The 25840-nt window shown below is 37.0% G+C and overlaps 2 protein-coding genes across 7 annotated transcripts in view; one reads left to right on the top strand and one right to left on the bottom strand.

Annotated features, from left to right (window-relative positions):
• The window catches only part of Plbd1 (phospholipase B domain containing 1), a 59977-nt gene extending 57277 nt beyond the window's left edge, over nt 1–2700 (top strand). Inside the window, exons 10-11 of the mRNA XM_013511442.1 lie at nt 312–418; nt 2411–2700. Of these exons, the coding sequence (XP_013366896.1) occupies nt 312–418; nt 2411–2593 (290 nt within the window). The 3' untranslated portion in view covers nt 2594–2700. The remainder of the gene's footprint in view (nt 1–311; nt 419–2410) is intronic.
• A 4801-nt stretch (nt 2701–7501) lies between these two features.
• The window catches only part of Atf7ip (activating transcription factor 7 interacting protein), a 144419-nt gene continuing 126080 nt past the window's right edge, over nt 7502–25840 (bottom strand). For 3 of the 6 annotated variants that reach the window (XM_005378990.2, XM_005378989.2, XM_013511437.1), the window contains 3 exons: nt 25350–25532; nt 23147–23265; nt 7502–8102 (listed from right to left, as the gene is read on the bottom strand). In XM_005378990.2, coding sequence (XP_005379047.1) covers nt 7683–8102; nt 23147–23265; nt 25350–25532 — 722 coding nt within the window. In that variant the 3' untranslated portion in view covers nt 7502–7682. The remainder of the gene's footprint in view (nt 8103–23146; nt 23266–25349; nt 25533–25840) is intronic. The other 3 variants (XM_013511438.1, XM_013511439.1, XM_013511440.1) reach the window with 2 other exon arrangements.

The raw sequence follows: 25840 nt of genomic DNA, 5'->3' as shown, positions 1-25840 counted from the left end.
CAATGCTTTATTTTTAATGAATAATGTTAAAGCCAAATTGGTACTTTTTATTGGAAAAAATGATGCACATTTACCTTCTCTCTTTTCCATCCACTCCTCACTGTGCAAGGTTCTTGAAGCAGCCTGGACTTCAGAGGATTGTGTTAACTGCTTCTCCCTAATACTAGCCAAGTGAGATATCTATCTGTGAACAATCTAAGCTGACGAGGCCCACAGTGCCATACTCTTAACAGACTCCAAACTCTTCCTGTAGCTAAAGAGATTTTAGAACTGTCAGTAGTCATTCTTCTCCCCTTCATTTTGTTTCCTAGATTATCAAGAGGACCGTTACAGTAAGGGTGATCCCTGCAGTACCATCTGCTGCCGTGAGGACCTGAATGAAGCTAACCCAAGTCCTGGAGGCTGTTATGACACGAAGGTAACATGCAACCGAGATTTTTTCCTTTTTTGGTCCTGGAAATCAAACTCACAACCTCGCAATTGCCAGGCAGGGGCTGTGCCGCTGAGCTACACCCCTGCCCTCTTCTCCATTTTTTGAAAGTTTCACTGCATAGTCCAGGCTGCCACTGAATTAGCTATGTAGCCCAGGTTGGCCTTAGTTACTGCAGTATTGGGATTACAGGTGTGCCCCATCATGCCAGGCTAGTAGTTTTTAAATTTAATTTCAATCAGCAATTAAGTCAAAAGCACAGCTAGAGAGATTTTCTTGGCATAAGGCACAAGGATGTCTCTAACCATCAACTAAATTCAAGAATCAGCCTTTCCAGAGACTCTGGTAGTAGGTTCCTATCTCCCACTTGCTGGTAAATCCTATAATTTTGTAATGTTTCCATTTCCTCATCTATGAATGGAAATAGTAGTTACCTGACACAGTGATGAATAAACCTTAGTATCTATAAAATGTTTAGAATAGTATTTGTGTGTGTGTGTGTGTATATATATATATATATATATATATATGATGATTGTGATAAATTCTGCCAAAATTCAAACATTACTGAGAACCATGTGATTTCAAGCTAATCATGACTTCAAATTAACTGAAGAAAGTATTGGACCAGGTGTCCAAAGCACTAAGATTTCTCCCATTAGAACTGGTAACTGCTGTAAAGTCCTATGTAATAACAGGTTTGCAGTGGTGTGCTAAAGCTGGCTCTTATGAACTGGAAGTCAGCTGACACTGTGCTGATAGCTTAAAAACAGTGACAGTGGGAGGACTTACACCATGGAAATCAGCAAACATTACAACTCAGGGTCCATGTCTTCATCAGAGAACTGGTTGATGAATTTACCTGCATACCACTAGACTTCGGGTGTCCAAAGTTAGCCACTGGTTGGTGGGATCATTGTATCGCATCCTTCTGCACTTTTGGCTAGGGCATGTGCCCCATTGTTTGCATTCCCTGTCCTAAATTCTGGAAGAAATTTTTAAGAAGTAAACTATTCTTTAGCTCAGAAAATAAGAGGACTTGCCAACACCACCGACACTTTCATTACCAGCCTAATACCTAAATAGGAGATACTTTGGCATGACAACTTTTTCAGCTATGTGAGGATGGCCAAGTTTTAGTCTAAATGATACTCAATGTGTTAATTTTTTAAAAAGTGACTGTAAGAGAACCCAACACCCGTGAAGCCCCCAAACCATGTTCTGGTATTTCCTTCTTTTTCATTTTTGCATTCAACAAAGTACATGAAAAATGCTATATTCGTCCCAGAATATACCTCTGCCGTCCTGCCTGGAAGAACCCAAGTTCATCTGTCAAATTCTGTTGAAGGATATACGTTAAAAATATCATTTCTCTTTTTAGAGTCATTTTGAGTAGAAGGTTTTCTTTTCCCTCTAAGATTATGATCTGCTATCAGTGGGCCTCGCTTTTTGATACTGAGTTCCTCCTACTTTAAAACGCTTGTTACGGCACTGAGTAACTTCTAGTCTAGGCACTGCTCTCAGCACTGCTTTCCTTCTTATAGCAATTCTACGAGAAAACTGAATCATAGAGGGGTTAAGTGATACTTAACTAAGTGTTGGAGCTGGAATTCATAATTCTGCATGTTATCAGACTACAGCTCTCACATGTAGTGAGATAAAGAACAAAAACTAAACTGAATAGGGTTTACATTTACAGCTTCATTTTCTGTGCAGCTTCACTGTGTGATTGCACACATGACAATTTGTCTAAGATTTACGCACACTGTAATATACTAGTCAACTGACATTTCAATGCCAAATGGATACAGAAGAGCATTTAATGGAAAGGCATGAGGAAACCTGCAGCACGATTTTGCTTCACAGGAGGCTAATGTGAAATACGGGGGGGGGCAGGGGGAGGGGAAAGTTAAAAGGTCATGCATTTAATCAGGGGTTCCAAATGGTTTCCTAAAATGTGCCCCTCATTTCTCTTTGTAGGTGGCAGACATCTACCTAGCATCGGAATACACAGCCCATGCCATTAGTGGTCCCACTGTCCAAGGTGGCCTCCCTGTTTTTCGCTGGAACCGTTTCAACGAAACTCTCCATCAGGGCCTGCCAGAGGTCTATGACTTTGACTTTATTACCATGAAACCGATTCTGAAACCTAATATAAAATGAAGGAGGGAGGTGAGGGAACAGAAACAGCTATAAAGATACCAAAGACCCTTACTTTAGCTATGTTTTTTTTCCATTCGAATAAAATAAATTCAGTTTGTCACTTTCAATTTCTGATTCTTTTAAACTACATTCACTGGTTTTTCTGCAGGACAAGTATTACATATGAAACATAACAATACTAGAGTTCAGCATGCAAGCTAATATACAGAGGGGTAGAGCAGGAACTCATTTATCCAAATCCATTCTTCTCTTTTTCTGACTGCAAGATTATATCACACAAGGTCACTTAAGCAGCTTTGCCACAAGACTGAGTTCATACCAATGTTATTGGAGATTAGTATCAGTTTCAAGGTCCCTAAGAACCTGTGTTCTTTCCATCTTTTCTTCTCCTTCCTCTGGCTAGATATGCTTAAAATAAAGCACTTAGGGACTGTGGAACTATGCTTTCTAGGCAACCTCTAAGAGAATGCAGTTGGTGATTTTTCAGGTCATCAACAGGCAGGCATCAGTTGAGTCTTTGTGGTGCAGCCTAGACAAACAATATAGTAAATCTTACTGTTGTTTCCATCAGTTAAAAGCACCATATCCAATGTGGCAGCAATTCTGCGTAACAACTGTTCTTTCAAAAGCAGACAATTATATGTGGTTGGAATGCCAAGGAAGTACCACATAGATTACTTAAACCATACTATACAATTATATAATGGGTGATTCCAAGCAACATGGGAGATTTTCAAAACAAAAAGTATAATAGCTGAGAAAAAAACAGAAGGAATCAGAGTACTCAGAATGTTAAAAACCCATTCGTTTATTTCAAAGTATAAATTTGAGGCTTACTGGACAAAACCCCACTACAGTTAACACTTACATAGATACCACTCTACTGTACATGAGGGAGGGAAGGAGGAAGGGAAGGAGGGAGGGAGGGAGGGAAGGGGGGAAGGAGGGAAGGAAGGAAAACAAAAATTTTCAAAACTCAATAAAAATAGGCAACTTGCTACAGCCCAGTTAATATGAGACATTAAATTGTCTTATTTACACTTTCAACTGCAATGAACAAAAAAAATCAGGATGCAAGTTTCCTACAAAGAGTTTATTTTTATATTTAATTTTGCAATTGCTGATAAAATACTAAATCAAGATACCCAAAGGTGTTTGATTGCCCAGTTACCTTATGTACAAGGGAAGAAAGTATTTAAATATAAATAAGTACTTAGTTGACTCTACAAATAAAAAAATAAAGAAAAGCTTATTTTAATGTGATAAAATTATTTGAAGATGAGAATATAAAATGTGGTTGTACTATCATATTCCTTCCTTTGGGGGACCAAGGAGATAAGAGTTTCAGGAATTAGGTAAGTCTGCCATACTAACCTTCCATAAGAATTGCTGATTGTGTACCTCAAAACCCAAAAACAAATGAAAAATCTGCCCAGTAACAGTCAAGGGAGGCAGAATCATACATTGGTTTTAGATAGTTATTTGCAATAATGTAGTAACTAGAACATAGTTTTTGTGAAAATAAGAGTAAAACAGGCCAGCCACGGGTCAGTAATAATACAAACAAAACAAAACAAAACAAAACAAATAATCATGATATACTGAGGATACTGAAACAACCCCAGAATGAAAGTCAGGGCAGAATACTTGAAAGGCTTCTGCAGTACCCTACTGTGTTAAGATCACAGTACTGTAGATAGAAGTGAGTGATGAGACCACAGGCATTGTTTTGTTAACCTTAATACAGTATTGGGAGCATAGAAAAAGATAAATGTGTATCATGCAACATTAACACTAACTTTGTTGCATAATAATTTGGAAAATTTTTAAAGCAAAAGAGCAAGTAACAAAAATTAACACTTATTTAATGCTGTAAGAGAAAGTTCTGCAGAGAGATGCACCAAGGTAAGCGCCTAACCTCCTTGCTTTAAGTTATTTTACTCAAGGTATTTAGTATCAGACAGTGAGGACTAGGGAGAGAGGAACATCTCTCTGGGAGGCAAATGGTGTCTCAGCAAATATTCACCCTTCAAGGAAGCTCCCTACTCTCACAGTTATATACTGTGTAAAACAGTATAAATCATTCTGCATATTTCAGAGTCCAGAGAAATAGAGGAATATAGTTACTTCATAAAGATAACTATTAACAGATACTGCGCCTTTATATGTCATTTTAAAATTTACTAACAGGAACAAAATTTTAAAAAGAGGTTACTCACACTTAAAACAGGGTGAAAATTACTCTGACATAGTGCAAAGTAGTATCAAATGCTACTGTTACCTTTAAATGCCATATAAACATCCTTTATTTCAGATGGAAATAATAGAAATTTCCAAGATTTCCAATAAGACAATACCTACACAAGTATTATCAGGCTAAATATGTAGCAAACTTGCATTCCCAAAATGGGATAATTGAGCTTATTGGTAATACTCTGTAAAAACATACCATGAAATTAAAAAATAAAAAAAGATAACCATGGAGTGTGAAATGCTACTAAAAAGTGTGAATCCTTCATTCTCTCTCCCAAAGAAACTAAACAAACTAGTATTCTTCAACATTAAACCTATCCCTCCCCCTCCAAAAAAGTCCCAGCATTCTAGTCTAGCGCCTCAGTAAATCCAACATATCTATTGCCCATAAATCCATCTTAGGTGAATTTGAAAAGACCAACCAATAATGTGCTTTTGTGCTTAAATAATTACAATCTTTTTCTACCTTCCACTGTCTGGAATAAAAGTTTTATGTAATTATTTTCTGGAATAAATGTTATTTTTAGAGTTCCTCTTTTTTCTATTGACAGAAAATAGCCAATACAGGCTAAAATAATAAAAAATATTCATTCTACTGGGCTTTCTTCATCTGATTATATAATGCAATTACATTTTTAAAAACAAGATTAGTATAGTGAATATTAATAAAAATGTTCTTTAACAAGGGAAATTTTTGTATTTCCAAGTAAATAAATCTTTACCATTTGACCATGAATGAAACCAGCCAATAAACTATTGTGAATATGAGCTTTCTATTCTGCAGACCAGAATGATCTTTACCACATAATCTACGTTACAACCACTGCACGTAAAAACATGTATACATGCAGATATAGATAGGTGTTCATACATATCTTGAAGTCAATTTTCTCCTTTTGAAATTTTCATTATCATAATAGTGGGAACTTCTTACCATGATTTGCCCCAGCATGAGCAGTATCTACATGGTTAGGAAATTTGATTCATGGAGAAGTAATTCTCATTGTCTCAAAGTTTTGAGAGTGAAACGAAGGCTTAGAGAGTTGACATTCTGGCAACTGTTGACATCCTCTATTATTGATCAAACCGCACACATAAAATAACATACAATGATAGTAAAAAGTCTCTAAAGATAATTTTACAACTAGAATAGTACTTCCTATTATAAGCCATCAAAGTTGTAAACTAATAAAAGGAATAGCTCCCAATTATAATCCCAGGAAAAATAATATACTTAGAGAAGACAGAAATATAAATTCAAAACACCAAGGGAAGAAAGTTGAAGTTATTTCACAAACTCCATGAATACCTTTCAAAATATTCTCAACCACACTCATCCCTAAAACTTAATCCAGCCCTCCTGTCCCAAGCTATCTACACTGAAAATACCTACCTGACAACCAGTATAGCTTGCATTCAATATTGAAAATGTATGAATGAATTTTATGTCTTTGAGGAGGAGTAGAAATACACAGGTGGTTATACCTAATTGTTACATGAAAGGGCCCCAACAGATATACTTTAAATGTGATCCAAAGCAGATGAAGGCTAAATCAGGCTCAGCTTGGCACAATCAAAACAGATATAAGATTAAAAACGGGGTAACATGAAAAAAAAGAGGAAACACAGCTTTTTCCCCTTGGTACATTAGCTCACTGTATTTTGTGAACTTTACTATTTTCTTCCTTTGAAAGAATACTACATAATGGATGATAGTGTTAAACTACAAGTGCTTTAGAAATCCAGTCCAGTATGCAACACGGATGCTGAAACAGGTCTGATGGAAACTTACGGTTTTCTCTTGGTCCACTAGTCCATTTTATGGATTGTTAAATAATGACCAAAACTGAAAGTTATCTACACACTTAGAAGAAAATGGCAAGTCAAATGCAGTGGTACCACAGATTTGGGGTAGGGAGTACATAAAGGCCTTGGTTTAAAAATTACTGGAGAGGTATGTGCCAAATATAGTGGACATGAAAAAGGAAATTAAGATGGAAAGGCTAAAAGGGAAGAGTAAACAACAGTGTATGGCCATGTTTATTTCTGTAGTTAACCTTTAAGGCACAAATAAATGTATAAGCCAGATTAGGAAAGGATGGGGGGGCTGGGGATTTAGCTCAGCGGTACAGCGCCTGCCTGGCAAGCGCAAGGTCGTGAGTTCGATTCCTAGTACCAGAAAAAAAAACAAAAAGCAAAAAGCAAAAAACAAAAAACAAAAAAAAGGAAAGGATGGGGTCAGGGTTCTGCAGATTGTTTTTCACCTAACACCCAGAAGATGTAAAAGAAAAAAATGAATAGATCCTCTCCTGTGTTCAAATTAATCTATTCTAAACTAGCTGTTTTGCTTTTTATTTACTTCTTTGGGTTTTGTTTAGATTCAGTTTATATCACTTAATTATGATTCTATAGAAGCCTTATCAGAATCATGCCAGTTACATACCTCAGAATCTTTGATCTGCTCACTTCATACTGAAAGAGAGGTAAATTTGAGAATGAAAATGGGAGATTCCACTGCAATAAACACATAAATAGGAAAAAACAAACAAACAAACAAAAACTATAAAACACCCATACATATTCCCCGGACTCGTAACTAAAAGATGATACACATTTATATTTCAAAACCCTGAAGCTTGAATTGTCCAGGAAAGATTGTTGCTTTATAGGCTGAGTTTATTCTGCTTCTGGTTATAAACAAATGTAGTGTATACACACATCAGTCCAAGAAATCTTGCACAATGTGGATTTTACATTGGGTATCATCATGCACAAGATTAAAAACAAGACTAAAAAGTGGAACTTCTGAAACAGGAAGAGATAAAGGCTCCAAGGTTTAACTGCTCTGGGAAGAAGAGATCACATCAGTTGACTGAGGATCACAGAAAGGTCCAAAACGTCCATAAATATCCTTGGCTCGGACTGCGAAGTAGTACTTGCTGCCAGACACAAACTGGGTAAGAGTGCATGCCATGGGCAAGGGGAGTGCCTTCACTTCCCCTATCTTCTTCCACTGTGAGGGCACAGTGGCACTGGGCTCCTCGTGGTAGGCATAGAGGTGATAACTATCAACAGCAGCGCAGCTTCGATCCACCTCCAGGACACTCCATGACAGTACAATGCCATTCTGACTCTGAACTCGTGCTAACTTCAAGTGTGGCTTCTGAGGCAGAGATGTGCTGGCAGCTTCTGGGGGCAGACGCTGTGGCTGTGGGGCTTCTGGTAAGGGTGCTGGGTGCACAGGGCGCGGGGGCTCCTAACAAAAGAAGAACCACTTTGATTTATTGTGGTCACAGAAAGGACTGTATTAGAATGCCAGAGTTATGGCGCCTCACAGGTTACACAGACATATCGTTTTACATTTAGAATTCTGGGAATTAGCAAGTACCATGACAGTTATGAAGTGGTGCTTTGTAACTAACCATGTCAAAAAACAATAGTGCTGAGGCCATTCCTACTAACTTCCTAGACTTAAAATACTGGCATTTTCTTGCCAAATAAAAAGCCTTTGCTGATGGAATATCATTGAGATATTCAACAGATATGAGAAGTATCAATGTATTTCTAAGAAGAGATTCTCATTTTAGTACAGCATTTTAAAAAGTCATGTGTCGCAGTCTATCACATGAAATTAGGGGTGCATAACTGTACTTTCATTTTAAAACTGTTTTGCATTATAAATACAGATTACTCATAACTAAGCACATTAACGCTGAATGTGTATTATGTTCTTGGTTAGTCTGCATAAAAAAGGTAATATTTAAATAAAGTTTGAAAGGTAGGCCAGATGATAAAAACGCAAGAGACGCACGCCACCAATAAAGACACATACAGACTCAAAATCAAAGGACAGAAATGGTATTTCAAACAACTGGAAACCTGAGGTGAGCAGGAGTAGCTGTACTTGTAGCTAACAAAATGGACTCTTAAGACTAACCTGTATGAAAAGCAAAGGAGTCACTCACTACATAATGATCAAGGGATCAATTCAACAAGAAAATATAACAATTATGAATCTATACACACCCGAGGTCACAACAGTCAATTTTATAAAACAAACTAGCAGACCTAGTGGGACAGATAGGCTCCAACAAAACAGTAGGGGATTTTGACTACTTTCATCAATAAAGATGATCAAGAAAACAAAACACCTCAAAGTTGAACTATACTATAGATCAAATGGACTTACAAGACATTTACAGAATACTCTGTCCAACACCTTCAAAATACATACTTTTTTCATCATCATATGGGACCTTCTCTAGACGAAATTATGTCTTAGGCCAAAAAACAAGTCCTAACAAATTTTTAAAAATTGAAATCATATCCTCTGTCCTTTCTTCTAAGAAAAAAAAGTCAACAATTGAAACAAAATTTATAAATTATACAAGTACATGAAGACTGAACTACTACTGGATGAACAATAGTGGACCTTGAAGAAAGACAAGATGGGAAGTTTAAAAAGCACTCAAAAGCAAATGAAAATGGAAACACAATATATTAAATCTTGTGGATATAGCAAAACCAGTACTAATGAAGATTATAATAGTGAATGCCTAACCAAAAAAAAAAAAAAAAAAAAACCAAAAAAACTCAGTGACTTCAAAAAGCAACAACAAACTAAACCCAAAATTAGTAGGAAAGATAGCCAAGAGCAGAAATAAATGATATAGAGACCAAAACAAATAGCTGGTTCTTTGAAAACATAAAACTGCTTTAAAATGTACAAAGGTTGTAGATTAGTGATTACTTGAGACTAGGAAGGATATAGGAATATGGAAGGTGGAAAAGGAGCTTAGATTTTATCAATGCATGCATGGAAATACAGTACTGGCCAAATTACTGTATTTCCTGCCTCAAAATACTTTGTTTCCTAAAATGAGTTAAATCGCTTCAGTAAATAATATTTTAAAACATAGTTAACAAGATCTAAGAGAAAATGGCTGAAACCACAAACTTTGGGAGTAGCACAGGAGCTTTGCTTAAACGGTCTATAATGTCTTTTCTAACTGTTAAAGTTTTATGATTCAGAATCTGCTCCTAGTTAAGTCACATGATTTTTTTTTGTTTTTGTCACTGAATGGAGCTTTTTATTTCAGTTTGACATATAATACAGTATGACATCAAATTTGACCTAAAGTGTATGCTTGAGTTGTGGGAATAGTAGGTGGCAGTACAAAGTAAGGTTGTTTATGTGTTGATAAATGTTAAAACTGGGTTGTGAATATGTGAGAATGATCATACTACTCATATGTACATTTGAAAATATCCATTTAAAAAGTTTTTTAATTACAAAAATAAAATTAAAAGAAATACTCTGGTGAGATACAGTTTATTCAAACCAAGGAATTTTATTTTTTAAAAGATAAATTTCGATAGGCTAGATATAAAATTTGTAGAAATATACTATAAAGTGTTTTTGCTATAATGGTTTTTGAAAAAATAACGAACAAAAACTTATTTGAAGCACCAGAAAACCACAAAAAAAAAAAAAAAAAAAAAAAATCCAGTAGTAATGGTATGTTTGCCATATGCCCCAAGTTGAAGCACTGCAAATACTCTGGCTGCACTGAAATCATACCACATGACCTTTAAATGGCTCTGATACCAGCCTGTGTAAGTAACAATCAATCACCACCTAACATTCTTGTGACACTGGGTACTTGAGAGTACCTAGTACACAGTAAGTACTCTACTAATGATACTACTTTATTTCACTGCAGTAGAATAAAAATAGCACCTGCTAAAAGCACAGGCTTTTGGAATACCTAGGTTCTTGTGAGGTATGGCCTCATGTTGATTACCCAATCTCTCTGAACTTTAGCTGCCAATACTATTTTTAAAAAGATCTTAAACATTCTTCAGGCAATAGTTTAAAAGGACTCTGTGTAAGGACCAAGTATATTAACAATGCTTAGAACACAGTAAACACCAATTAATGCTAGCCATTATTAGTAGTACTAAAAGTTGTTTTTATTAGATAATAACAGCCTCGATTACTCCCCCCCCCGCCATAAGTCAGCATTTTCCTTTACAAGACATTTCATAACAATCAAATATTGTCATAATCATGTCACAATAACATGACATCATTTTCGAGGCTAAATTATAAGGACAAACGTTTTGTTTTATCTCTCCTGTCTTAAAAAATGAACTGTATCAGTGGACCATTTAAACAATATAGCAGTTAAAACTGGTTTAAGACTCTGAATATTAGAATATGGAAAAATAAAAAATACTCATGAATTTAAATATGGGTTAGATATGGTCTAACTCACTTTATTTGCCCAGCTGCAGACCTATTTTTATACAGTATATAGCACAATCAAACTAAACAATCATCATCCCTAGGAACATTTATTCATAACGATATTCATTTTTTAAAATAAATTTCTAATAGAAAAGTAGAAACACCTATCTATTATTTCCCTTTGATATTACTACATTAAAGAAAAATGTTAACTATAAAAAATATCTGACAGACTTCTGGGAAGATGGTGGAGCAATAAGCAGCAGTAGGTCACCTGAGATTCAGAATCTAGACATTGGAATATAACAACTTGCAAAAGAAAAAGAGGAGGAGAGTACATCCCTGGGATCCAGGAAGGATCTGAAAGGAGAACTGGAGCCCACAGAGAAAACAAAGAGACAGACTCCAATGAAGAAAAAGGAGGTGGAAAACTACACTTTCTCCCTGACTCCGAGTGAGAGAGAGGAGGCTCAAGTCTATACACACAGCGAAGGTGGGTGACTCCACAGAACACACTGAGAAATGTACCAGGGGCACAGAGCAGTGGGTGCTGTGAACCACAATGGCTGGTGAGTGACTTCAGTCTAAGCATCCCCTGGAGAGGGAGCTTGGCTAGGTGCCATTTTAGCAAGGGGCGGACTGAACCAGGGACTCTGAGCAGCCTTGGGTTGGTTTCCTCTCAAGTCCCCTAGTGACTGGGAGAGGCACAACCACAGGATATATCCAAGGTCAGAGAGCAGAGGTCAGGCGGGCAAGAGACACCCAGAGTGTTATTGGCTGAACACTTCTGGTCCCACCCCACAATCAGGCCAGGATCAGCTTGAAATTCTGTGGAGTTGAAAGCAACAGAATTGGCACCCTGCCCTAACCCTACTGCCAGCTTGCTGGGATCATCCAGGAACGATCACAGCTCTCTGGTCTTGCCTCCCTTCTCTGTAAAAGACAGCAGAGACATGCCCTGAACTGGGCAGTACCACAAAACTGTAGACCCAAGAAGATAACCACAGGCCTGAAATCACAGAGAAATCTTCCTTCCCCCTTACTTTTTTCTCTTCATTATTTATTTTTACTTTCTCATAAGTGTGAACATTGTTTATACTATTTTGAGTTATATTTAGATCTTCTTTTTGCCTTTTCCTTCTTTCTTTCCAGACTGTCTTCATCAGTTTCCCAAAGCTTGGATAATCTATCTTTATCCTTCAGCTTTGTTTCTTTCTAATCACTTTCTCTTCTATTATTTCTCTATTTTTTCCTCTTAAGCTTTGAAAATGTTCTCTCCTAAAAGTAAAATTGCTCTACTGAGGGCGCATCCACTGGATGTAATTTTTGGGTTATTTTAGATTTTGTTATGTAACTGTAAATCTTGTACCCATGGTTTAAGGTGGCAAACTTAAGAGTCTTCATGGTTTATCATTTTCTACACTGTACTTGATACTGCTGTTCATACTGACTGCACTACTTTACCCAAGGTGACATAGTTGTTGTGAACAGTTGTTCTTCATTGTGTAACAATACTAAGACTGTCTGAAGGTAATAAACAATACCACAGTTCAGCACCAAAGAACTAGGTGCTAGGCCAAATAGTCATCAACTTCTCATCCCTAGTAAATTAAAACAGGCAGGTATCTTGCAACAGACTCAAAACCCCAAAGCCAACTACACCCAGAAGACACCTCTGAAAAGTAGTAATTTCATAAGGGTTCTAAATATTAGCAATAAAGCTGCTCACCATAGGCAATTTGCAGGCACTAATCCAGGAATTAAAATTTAAAAAAGAAAATGACAAAATCCTTATCCACAGCACCACAAAAAATTGATGAAGTTAAATCATGATTCAGTACATCTGTATTCAGCAGAGTACCTACATACTTGTGTTACATCCCCATGTATTTGGAGAAGTGGTAGAGGAGGAAGGATTGTTTGGAACCTTGCCTTGAGGCTTTGAAAGATAACCCATTATTAAAGATATACTGAGCTAAACATACTATACACAAAACAGCAAACAGGTTTCACCTTAAGTGTCAGCTTTGACTGATTGTTTATGGCAGATAATGGCCAAGAAGTTTTGAGGCAGATTAAGGGAGGCCAGTGTCTTCATCAATTAGTAATGGCTGCCTTATCTAGGATTAGATCATGTTGTGGCCTTCCTTCCCCTTGTTTATTTATTGTACCTGCTTCCCTTGGGAGAAGTTGGAATAGAACACTTTAGAAAAGGTTTCAAAATGAGAAATAAAAATTTAAAGGAATTCTTAGTAGCAAAGCAGTGAGTCCTAAATTTACCAGAAAATTCCCTTCCTCAGACTACTCTTCTCATGTCATCACAGAAACTTTTAAGGTAGAAAGGAACTTCAAAATAATTTAGACTTCTTCACGTTAGGAGAGATTTCAAAACTAGGTCAGAAACAGAAAAGGAATTTCTAGTGGTGAATTCTGAGTTCACAAGAAAAGTTAGTTTCTCAAAATATCCCATTCATGGGCCCACAGAAACACGAGGCACAGAAGGATGTGTAAATAACTGAGGGCCTGTGGTTCTCACATTTATAGCGTATATTATCTGTGGCACTTTTGAAAGATTCCAATGTCTGGGTTCTAATTCAGATGATCTGGGGAGGTGCCCAGGAATTGTCCACAGCCTGGATTGAGAAATATGGATGTGGTCAAAACTTCTCACTTTGCAGGTAAGGAAATGGAGGCTTAGGGGAAACTGGTGGCTTTCCCAGGGCAGAGAGTTAACTGGCACCAGTGCAAATTTGGCCTCACAGCCTTGATGCTGGCCCAGGGTGAGGCAAAAGCCCTGGGTCCATGAAGTTCACGAGCTGAAGTCCTGGATCCCTGTCAGGCTCATGAGCCATTTTCCTAAGCAACTCTCAAGCTGAGTATGAAGACACTTCTCAGGATGGCCCTTTCTTTACTCGTCCATCCACGGCACCTGGCATTTTCAAGTAACTCTAATTGTTTCTGCTGGGTCTAGGGAATATATCTGAGTTTCTGTGCCTTTGCTGTCTCACAATTTGATTATCTTTGATGTCCCTTCATATCAAGAGACACAACAGTGAGCAATCAAAAAAACTCTATCCTCAACTTTGAACTTGAAAAAGGTAGAGAAACATGCTCACATTTCTGAACTGCCAGGCCTGTACCCTGCTTTTTATCTTCTCAACAACACCGGAATGAATTTTATCACCTTATTATACAGATGAGAAAAAGTGGCTCTGAGAAATTTGTAATGTGTTTAAGGTTATGCCCATAGGGAATGGCAGAGTCAAGAAGGTTCAAGCCAGTTCTCATTTTGACCCTCTGTTGCCTCCTCTGGAAGTGTGCCTTGGCCCCATCCTTTAAAAGACAAGAGTATATCACCTCACAGCTCACTTGCTGGATGCAAGGAGAAAAAGTAACTGTGCATGGAGAACCTGGGCCACAGGAGTATATGGATGTGGTCCCCATCACTGGGGTGCTTGTCCAGCCAGCATTACCTAACTGGAACCCAATGATGAGAAACCCACATAGAGGAGTGTGCCAGGAAACAGCTGGCCTTTCTCCTCCCAACATTTCAATGCCATAAAAAACAAAGGGAGTAAAGGTATAGTTCAGTGGAAGACAATGTGCCTAACAAACAAGAGGCTCTGTGTTTAGTCTGGAGTACCACAAAAATTATAATAACAATAACTGGGGCTGGGGATATAGCTCAGTGGCACAAGTGCCTGCCTGGCAAGCGCAAGGTCCTGAGTTCAATTCCTGGTACCAAAAAGAAAAAAAAAAAGAAAGAAAATCCTTTAGCCAGGTGTGGTGGCACACACCTGTAATTCCAGCACTCGGGAGGCTGAGGCAGGAAGATCATTGTAAGTTCGAGACCAGCCTGGGCTACAAAGTGAGCTGAAGACCAGCCTGAACTACACAGTGAGATCCTGTCTCAAAAAGACAGAAAAAAAAAACAAAAGAAACAATAACTGCTCCAGAGTAAAGAAGAAGAAATGCAACACACACACACATACACACCTCACAAATAAAATGCAACCTCAGATATCCAGTCCACCAAAGGCAAACACAACGACAATGAGGTGGGGCAATCTGAAAGCCACCCACCTGAATTATGTGAAGCAGTAACAACGAAGTAAATGAACAAGGCTCCAGAAACAAATCCAATCAGAAATAATTGCTCAGACTACTACAGAGACAGTGAACACAATGAAGACACAGTGACTCCAGAGCAGACACAGATAAAAAAATACAGGAGTGTAGAAAAATAATGCAAAATATAAATGTTCAACATAGCAAAAAAATGGAATCCATAAAACAGACTCAAGCAGATATCCAGGAGATTAAACATTCCATTGAAAGTACCCACAGCAGAATAAACCAATGTAAGGACAGAATCCCAGAAATAGAAGACAGGCTTGCAATCAGTGATCATGACAAGAAAGATTTCTTAAAAATAGCAAGGGGAACCGGGCATGGTAGTACACACCTGTAATCCCAGTACCTGGGAGGCTGAGGCAAGAGGATCATTGTGAGTTCGAGGCCAGCTTGGGCTACAAAGTAAGTTCAAGACCAGTCTGAACTACATTGTAAAACCCTGTCTCAACAAGAATGAAAGAAAGAAAAAAAGAATGAAAGAAAAAAAGGGAGCACAAGAAAGCAATCCAGCAGCTGTTAGATGATACAAAGAAGAATAACATTAGACTGATCGAAGTCAATGAAAAAAAGCATGATAAAAAAACAAAACAAAACAAAAAACAGTTCACAGATGTCATGGCAGAAAATTTCCCTGGCAAGGAAAAAGAATTTGACACACAGTTAAGTGAGGCATATAGAACTCCAATTAGCCATGATCAAAAAAAAAAAAAAAAAAAATCTACACCAAGGCATGTAGTAGTCAAGATTCCAGAAATTCAACATAAGAAGAGAATCTTAAAAGCTGTTAGAGAAAAGAAAAAAATCACTCATATAGGAAAACCTATGAGAAACACACTGACTTCTCAACACAAACCCTCAAGTCAAGGACAGCTTGGAGTAAAGTATTTCAAGCCCTAAAAAAGGAAAAACAACCTTTAACCCAGACTGATGTACCCCAGAAAACTATCTTTCAAAACTGATGGAGAAAGAAGATACTTCCATGACAAAGAACATCTGAGGAAATTCATGAACAACAAACCAGCACTCCAGAATATGCTGAAGGACATTCTAGAAAAAGATAACAAGGACTACAATTCCAAGAACCCCAACAAAAGGAATTCACCAGGCAAAGCAAACAAATAGATGGGTACAGATGAGGTAGCCAACAAGAGGAAAATAACATGACAAGTCTAAATTAATACATATCAGTTGTAACTACTAATGTTAATTGTGGGAGACCTGTGACTGACCTCTATTTTATATTAGCAGCCATCGTAAGTATTAGTTAAGTTTCTGTTTTCTGAGATAAGTTTCTGTTTCTTCATGCCCTGCCTATTTCCCCAAGGTCACGCGCCCCTCCCTTAAGGTTGGGACTGCCCACTGTTGCCTAGCTACTCCCGCCTTTGTCCGGTTGCTTGGTTACTCCCGCCTTGAGAACTTGTACATTTCTCCGTGCCCTATATATACACAGCACTTCCCGCCAATAAACGAGACTTGATAAGAATCCTGTCTTGTCTCCATTCTTCGTGTCTCTTGTCCCTATCTCATCCCCACTCCCCCTCTAGGGTCTCCGTTGACTTACCCGCGGGTTGGGACAGTTAACGGCCTTGATTCACCAATCAAAAGATATAGACTGGCAGAATGGATCAAGAAGTACGATCCAACAATATGCTGCACACAAGAAACACATTTAATTCAAAAAGAAATCCAAAGACTGAAAATCAAAGGGTGGAAAACAATACTCCATAAGACAGGAACCCAGAGAAAAGCAGGGGTAGCTATTCTACTTGTAGACAAAATAGATTTGAAGCCAAGACTGATTGACAGAGACAAAGAAAGTACTACATCCTTATAAAGGGAACAATCCAAGAGGAAGGGATAACAATCATAAATATACATGCACCAAATACCAGTGTACCCAACTATATAAAGCAAGTATTAACGCACATGAAAAGTCAAATAAGCACTAATACAATTGTAGTGGCGGGGGGCTGGGGATTTAGCTCAGCGGCAAAAGCGCCTGCCTGGGCACGCGCAAGGTCGTGAGTTCGGTTCCTGGTACCGGAGAAAAACCAAAAAAAAAAAAAAAAAAAAAAACAATTGTAGTGGGGGACCACAATACCCCACTGCCACAAACAGACAGGTAAACCAGACAAAAAAATCAACAATGAAATATTAGAATTGAATCAAACTTTTCAACAAATGTACTTAGTAGGTGTCTACAGAATAGTCCACGCCACATCAGAATACACGTTCTTCTCAGCTGCACACAGGACATCCTCCAAAATTAACCACATACTAGCTCATAGAACATGCTTCAATAAATGTAAAGGAAGTGAAATTATCCCATGCATTTTATCAGACCACAGTGCAATGAAATGGCCAAAGAAACCACAAAAACTGCATAAACACATGCAAATTAAATAACACTGTCATGGAGCAGGGGATATAGCTCAGCAGCACAAGCATCTGCCTGGCAAGAGCAAGGTTCTGAGTTCAATTCCTGGTACCATCCCCCCAATAAATAACACACTCCTGAACAACCAATGGGTCACAGATCAAATTAAAGAAGAAATTAGACTGTTTCTACAATTAAACAATAATGCCAATAGAGTAGGAACTTATGCAATGCAAGGAAAGCAGTCCTATGAGAGAAATTTATAGTGATGAATTCCCATTTCAGAAAAACACATCAGGCTGAAATAAACAACTTAATATTGAACCTCAAGCTTTTAGAAAAAGAAGAACAGGTCAAACCCAAAGTTCCTATGAGGGAGGAAGTTATAAAGATCAGAGCAGAAATTCATGCAAGGGAGACTAAGAAAACAATACAAAGAATCAATGAATTGAAGAGCTGGTTCTTTGAAATCAACAAGCCCTTAGTCAACCTTATCAAAAAAAGGAAAGACTCAAATCCATGCAACTAGGAATGAAAAGGGTGAAATCACAACAGATCTTGCAGAAATCACTATCTACCTCAACAATTTGTATTATAGTAAGATGGAAAATGCAGAAGAAATGGATAGACTGCTACATACATATGAATTACCAAAGCTGAATCAAGAAGATGTAAAATTTCTAAATAAAGCAATAATCAATGAAATTGAAAATGTAATTAAAAACCTAGCAACAAATAATCACAGCAGACTTCTCAACAGAAACCAGAGATTGAAGTATTTTAAGCACTACAATAAAACCTCAAACCCAGAATGATGTACCCAACATATTTCAAGATCAATAGAAAAATAAGATACTTCTATGATACAGAACACTTGAACAAATTCATGACCACAAAACCAGCACTCCAGATGGAAAGTTCTAAAACACATTCTAGGCAAAGATAATGAAGACAACAATTTAATGAATCACAGTAGAATGATCCAGTAGGCAAGCCACGCAACTAAAGAGGTGAAAGAAAGGGAATCATCAATGGCAAACAAGTCAATACATATCAATTATTACCATCAATGTAAAAGGGTCTTAAATGATCAATCAAATGAAACACAGTGTCAGAATGAATCAGGAAACAAGATCCAACAATATGCTGCATACAAAAAACTCACTTAACTCGAAAAGAAATTTACAGTCTGAAAGAAAATGGATGGTATACAATATTTCATGTGACAGGAACCCACAAACAAAGAGGGGTAGCTATTTTATTTGGAGACAATGTCAATGTTATGGTTTGTGTCTAGATGTTGCCCTAAAGCCTCATGCAGTCATAGAGTGGGGCAGGCTTTTGAAGGTGGCTGAATCTAGGGTTTGTGACTGATTCACTGTCCAATGCTGGGATTAAAAGTGTGAGTACTACACCCACCCTGGGGCAGGGATAGAAAGACCCTTCTCTCTCTCTCTCTCTCTCTCCCTCCCCTCTCTCTCTCTCACTTGTTCACATGCTTTTACTGTCTTTCACCACAGTGAACCCTCTGCCATGTTCCACCCTGCCTTGGAGCCAGCTAATTATGGACTGAAACCTCTACAAACTGTGAGCTAAACCAACTTTCCCCTTTAACTTTGGGTGTCAGCTATTTTGTCTCAGCAATGAGAGAAAAGTAACTAAGTGGATTTCAAGCCAAAACTGATCAGAAAAGATAAAGAAGGTCACTACATCTTTGTCAAGGGAACAATCCAAGAGGAAGAGATAACAATCATAAATATTTAAGCACCAAATATCAGCACACCCTATGATGTAAAAACAAACATTAATGGACATGAAAAATCAAATAAGCATTAATACAACTATAAGAGAGAACCTCAATTTCCCAGTGTCACAAATAGATCAACTAGACAAAAACAAAAAAAAAAATCAATAAAGACATACCACTGCAGAACTCAACCTTTGAACAAATGGACTGAGCAGATATCTACAGAGTGTTCCAACCCACAACAGAATACACATTCTACTCAGCTGCACATGGGACGTTCTCCAAAAGAGACCACATACTAGCCTACAGGTCATGCTTAAGTAAATGCAAAAGAACTGAAATTTTTCCCATGCATATTATCAGATCATAATACAATAAAACTGGAAATCAATGGCCAAAGAAACCACAAATACTGCATAAAACACATGGAAATTAAGTAACACCCTCCTGAATAACCTGTCAGTCACAGATGAAACTAAAGAAGTAATTAGTTTCTACAATTAAACAGTAATACCAATACAACATACTGGAACTTATGCAACACAATGAAAGCATTCCTATAAGAGAAATTTATAGCAGTGAATTCCCACATCAGAAAAACACAAAAAGCTCAACAGACAAACTAATGCAGAATCTCAAGCTTCTAGAAAAACAGCAAGTTTACCCAAAGCATGTACAAAGGAGGAAATTATAAAGATCAGAGCAGCAATTAATACAATGGAGACTAAGAAAACAATACAAAGAATCAATGAATCAAAGAGTTAGTTTTTTGAAAAAGTAAACTGACAAACCCTTAGCCAACCTTAACAAAAAAAGAAAGAAAAGACTCAAAACCATGGAATTAGGAAAGAAAAAGGGGGAAATCACAACAGATCCTAAAGAAATCCACAAAATCATCATACCTACTTTTGAGAACCTGTAGTCTAACAAGATGGAAAACACAGAAGAAATGGACAGATTCCCAGAAACATATGAATTACCAAAGGTGAATCAGGAAGTTACAGAAATTCTTAATAAGCCAGTATCAATAAAATTGAAGATGTAATTTAAAAACTACCAACAAAAAAATCCCCAGACTCTGATGGGTTCACTGCCGAATTTTATAGACTAAGATCTAATGCCACTACTCCTAAAACACTTTAATGAAACTGAAAGGGAAGCAACACTCCCAAATTCATTTCTAAGAAGGATCCAACCAAAATCAGAGAAGGATCCAAGCAAAATACAGAATTACATGCCAAGTTCCTTAATGAACATAGATACAAAAATCCTCAATACAATACTGACAAACAGAATGAGGGAAATAATCAAGAAGATTACATACCTGACTTAGTAGGATTCACCCCAGGGATGCAGATGGTTCAATATATGAAACTCAATAAATGTTATACATCACATTAACAGAACCAAGACTACGAACTATATGATATGATCATCTCAATAGATGCACAAAAAGCATTTGACAAAGTCCAACGCCCATTCATGATAAAAATCCTAGAGAAACCCAGAACAGAAGGTCTGTATCTCAATCTGACAAAGGCCATCTATGACAAAAACTGCCAACCTCATACTAAATGATCAAAAGTTGAAAACTTTCACTCTAAAATTAGGAACAAAATAAGGATGTCCACTATCATCACTCTATTTAATATAGTTCTAGAACCATTAGCTAGAATAATTAGACAAGAGAAAGAAATAAAAGGAATAAGGATAGAAAAAAAAGAAGTTAAATTATCATTATTGGCAGATGACATGATACTCTTCACAGAACATCCCAAAAACTCTACTAAAGACTCCTAGATTTAATATCCAGATTCAGCAGTGTAGCAGAATACAAAGTCCATACTCAAAAATCAGTACCATTCCTACACACAGATAACAAACTCACAGAGAGAAATTAAGGAAACAACAATAGCATCAAAGAAAATGAAATACTTAGGAATCAATCTAATGAAGGAAATAAAAGAACCTTTACACTGAAAATTATCGTACTCTGAAAAAGGAGATTCAAGAGGTTATCAGAAAATGGAAAGATATCCCTTATCCTTGAATAGGAAGAACCAATATAGTGAAAATGGCCATACTCCCAAAACTTTTATACAGACTTAAGGCAATCCTAATCAAAATACCAAAAGCATACCTCACAGAACTAGAAGACACCATCTTAAACTTCATTTGGAACCAGAAAAGACCTATAACAGCAAAAGCAATTCTAAGGTAACTAAGCAAGGAAGGTGGTATCATAATCAACTTGAAATCATACTACAAAGCTTCCATGATTAAAAACAGCATGGTTCTGGCAAAAAACAAAACAAAACAAACAAAAAAAAAAACACATGAAAATCAATGCAACAGACAGAAGATGCAGAAATAACTCCACTCACCCTTAGTCACTTTATCTTTGACAAAGGGGCCAAACACCTTCACTGGAAGAAAGATAACCTCTTCAATAAATGGTGTCGGAAAACTGGGTTTCCATATGCCAGAGATTAAATCTAAATCCACATCTCTTACTTGTACTAAACTAAAATCAAAATGAATCAAAGATCTAAATATTAAAACACAAACACTTACTGTGCTGGGAGATAAAGTAAGTAAAACTCTTGAAGACATAAGTGTACGGATAGACTTTATAAACAAAACCTCAGTCCCATAGGAAATATTACAAAGAATCAACAACTGGGATCTTGCCATGTAGAAAAGCTTTTGTATAGCAAAAGAAATCATCAACAGAGTGAACAAACAACCAACAAAATGGGAAAAATTTTTTTCCCAGCTATTTCTCAAACAAAGGACTAATATCTGGAGTATATAGAGAACTCAAAAAAATCAAACCCCACCCCCCAATTTACAGACCCAATCCAAAAATGGATAACTGAAACTGAATAGACACTCCTCAGATGAAAAAGTACATACAGCAAATAAATATATGAAACAATGTTCAGCATCAGTGATCATTAGAGAAATGCAAATTAAGACAACACTGAGATTCCATCTCATTCCAGAAAAAATAGATACATCAAAGGTATCAACCAATAACAAATGCTAGAGAGTCCTTGGGAGAAAAGAAACTCTTCTCCACTGCTGATGGGAGTATAAATTGGTACCATAAATATGAAACTCAGTATGGGTCCACGAAACTAAAACTAGCAATTTCATCTGACACAACTATTCCTCTTCTTGGTATCTTCCCACAGGAGTTAAGCCTCACACCACAGTAATATATGCACAACCATGTTTATAGCAGCATAATTTACAATAGCTAAATCTTGGAAACAGCACAGATGCTCATCATCAAATGAATGGATAAAGAAAATGTGGCTTTATATACAATAGAGTACTACTCTGTCATAAAGGAGGATAAACCTACCACAATTTTATGTAAATGGATGCACCTTTAGACTATACTTTTAAGTGAAATAAATTGGACGCACATGTTTAAATGCTGCATTGTTTCTCCTGTGTGAGAAACTGAAAGCGCAAATGAAGACCAGAATGGATGATAGATGGTTTGAGAAGTAGGAATAAAATGTTCAAATGGGAAAGGGAAGAAGGGAGGGGGAAGGGAAAAGGGAAAAAATGGAAACAAAGCTTTTGTAAATAGTGAGGGGGAAAAACATTTGAAGGGAGGAGAGGGGAATGGGGAAGAAAGAATCAAGATATATTACATATAAGTACAAATTCCCTATGATGAATGTGATCTTTATGTATATCAAAATTATACCAATAAAAATAATTTAAAAGCTATTTCACAGTTTTTATAGTTGAGAATGTTGTAAAGTAAGCACCAACATTTACAGTATGCACTTGTGGTGGTCGATGATGCACTGTGAGCTGAGGTCCTGCTGATCCCAGGGTTAGTCCATTATTTACAACGTATGTGGTTGCTTGAGGCACGCGAACAGTAACACCTACAAAGGAAAATTAAGGAATGAACATCAGAATTCTACTGTAGATTTTTGTGGAATGCTGACTAAACACCTGATAACCATGAAGCAATGCTTTTAAAATTCAAAGGGAAAAAATCTTCCAACCTAAATGTCTACACCAGGCCAAAATATAATTTCAGTGTGAGGATAAAGAAATCTTTATATATGCAATACTGTGTGTGCCTGTGTGCACGTATGTGTGCATGTTTTTAAAAAATATTCTTAAAAAAAAAAAAAAGCTAATCCTTAGATGAACCCTTTCTTAGGTAACCACTGGAGAATATGTGCCACTCATATGAGAGGAAAAAAATGAAGAAAGAGGGAAAACATGACATATAAGAATAGAGTTCTAGTACAGAAAAAAAAATACATATCCCTCCTAGGAGGGTACAAACAAAAGTTCCATAACACTTGTACAACCTATGTAGAAGCCAAACAAGCCAGAAGGACCACTGTGACTCGAAAGACAAATGGAAGCAGTCTTTACAAGATCCCTCTTGGCTCACATTTTCAATGAGGGCAGAAAGCTCAAAAAGTTATCCTTGTTTTACATTACTGAGGTTCCTCTCTTTCCTTTCATGCCCCGCTGAGCAGTCAAAGATATTCACTTCACGCCACAGGAAACTGCTGTGAAATACCCCAGGTTACAAAAGTAAAAAATTTATAGAGTGATCTACTATTTAAACCATATATTTAGCATCTGGCAGTTCTGCCAGATCCTCTGACTGTGGTGCATATAGTTCCCCAGAACTCATTCACAATCACTGACAACCTATTTTCTTAAGCAAAACTATGATCCAAAGTCACAGCTTAATTTCTCCTGGAAGCTGTCATCCAATAATATTATTGCAGTTTCTTTACATAGCTAGACTTATCCTCACTATCAAATTTTTCAAAACTAAATTATATATATATATATATATATATACGTACTTTACACATTTTTTTAAGGAACACTAATATACAATAATATAAGAAACTACAAGGTTCCTGTTATGGTTTGTGTCCAGATGTTCCCCCAAAGCTTCATGCAGTCATGGGGTGAGCTTCTAGAGTTTATGATTGATTCATGGTCCAATGATGGGATTATGGGTGTGAGTGCTACAACTACCCTGGGGCAGGTAGCCTGCCTACAATGTAAGGAAGGGAAAGTGGCTTGCTCTCTGCTGCTCCTCCCTTTTGCTCTTGTTGCTTTTGCTATTTTCCGCCACCATGAACTGTTGCCCTCTGCCATATGCCACTCTTGGAGCCAGCCAAGTACGGACTGAAACTTTCACAAACTGTGAGCTAAATAAATCCTTCCTTTCTTTTTTTTTTTGTTTTTTTTTCCGGTACCGGGAACCAAACTCACGACCTTGCGCTTGCCAGGCAGGCGCTTTGCCGCTGAGCTAAATCCCCAGCCCCAATCCTTCCTTTCTTAAATCTGGCTGTTGGGTATTTTTGTCTCAGCAATGAAAAAAAAGTAACCAAGACAGTTCCTCTAATATTTTCATTTCTTTTCCACCTTTTATATCTTTAACACTTTCTTCCATTAGAAGCTACACTCTACCACAATTTCCATCATATGGGCTAAGCCACAGTTGATTATTCTTACTTTAATTAGATAGGGTGTCTCTTAACAGAGTACAGACCAACATCAAAGAAGGTACTACAATAGAACAGACCATAAATTAAGTTAAACATACAGCACACATGTCCAATTTTCTCTGATTTCTTAACGGAAGAAAAGTGAATTAGTAATAGGATTTGGGGGGTTATTTTTAAAAATTATGTTTAATTGAGGAAATTATGCATTTATGGTATACAATATTATGTTTTGAAACATGTATACATGTGGAACGTCTAAATCAAGCTAATTAACATATATACTACCAATTTTTAAGTACACAATTCACTGTTATCTATGCTGTAAAACTGTTCTATAGTAGATCTAAACTTATATAATAAGGGTCTTACTATATTCCAGAACTTTTTGTCAATCTAATATTAATATAAGCTACTTCAACTAAATGCTTAAGAGAACTACCTATACCCTCAGAACCACATATAAGAAAAGTGTCTCTTACTATTTTGAGGATTGACCTGACGAACAGCAGGAGCCTGCATAACAGTTCCTCGCAGGGGGGCCTGAGCTGGTGGTGCTGGGAGAGTTGTATAAACCACCTGATGGTTTGCAGGAGCTCTTGGTACAGGGAGTCTTGCAGTCACCTGAGTTACTGGACGATGTGTTACATTCACCGTGGTTGGAGCTAGTGATAAGCAGGAAAATGTATTAGGAATATAATAGATTTTATGTTAAGTGAACAGTATTAAATAGTAGCTATGCTTGCATAAAGTCTAATTAACTACAACAGGGAAAGAGGGCAACAGTCTTCTTTGTAATGCTGCAAGGAAGAATGACAGAGTTAACCAAATTAACAGTATTAAAATCCAAGCTTTAGAAAAAAAGAGTACCTCAATCATATCTAATTCTCTTCTAACTATTCAGTTTGCCTAGCTGACAATCATGAACATGTTTTTAAAAAGGACCTAGATTTAAGAATATGACTGCTACAAG

The sequence above is a fragment of the Chinchilla lanigera genome, unplaced genomic scaffold, assembly GCF_000276665.1.
Source record: "Chinchilla lanigera isolate Chin_1 unplaced genomic scaffold, ChiLan1.0 scaffold00012, whole genome shotgun sequence".
NCBI classification, from domain to species: Eukaryota; Metazoa; Chordata; class Mammalia; order Rodentia; family Chinchillidae; genus Chinchilla; species Chinchilla lanigera.
The sequence above is the reverse complement of the archived record's forward strand: the minus strand, read 5'-3'. Positions and strand labels throughout refer to the sequence as shown.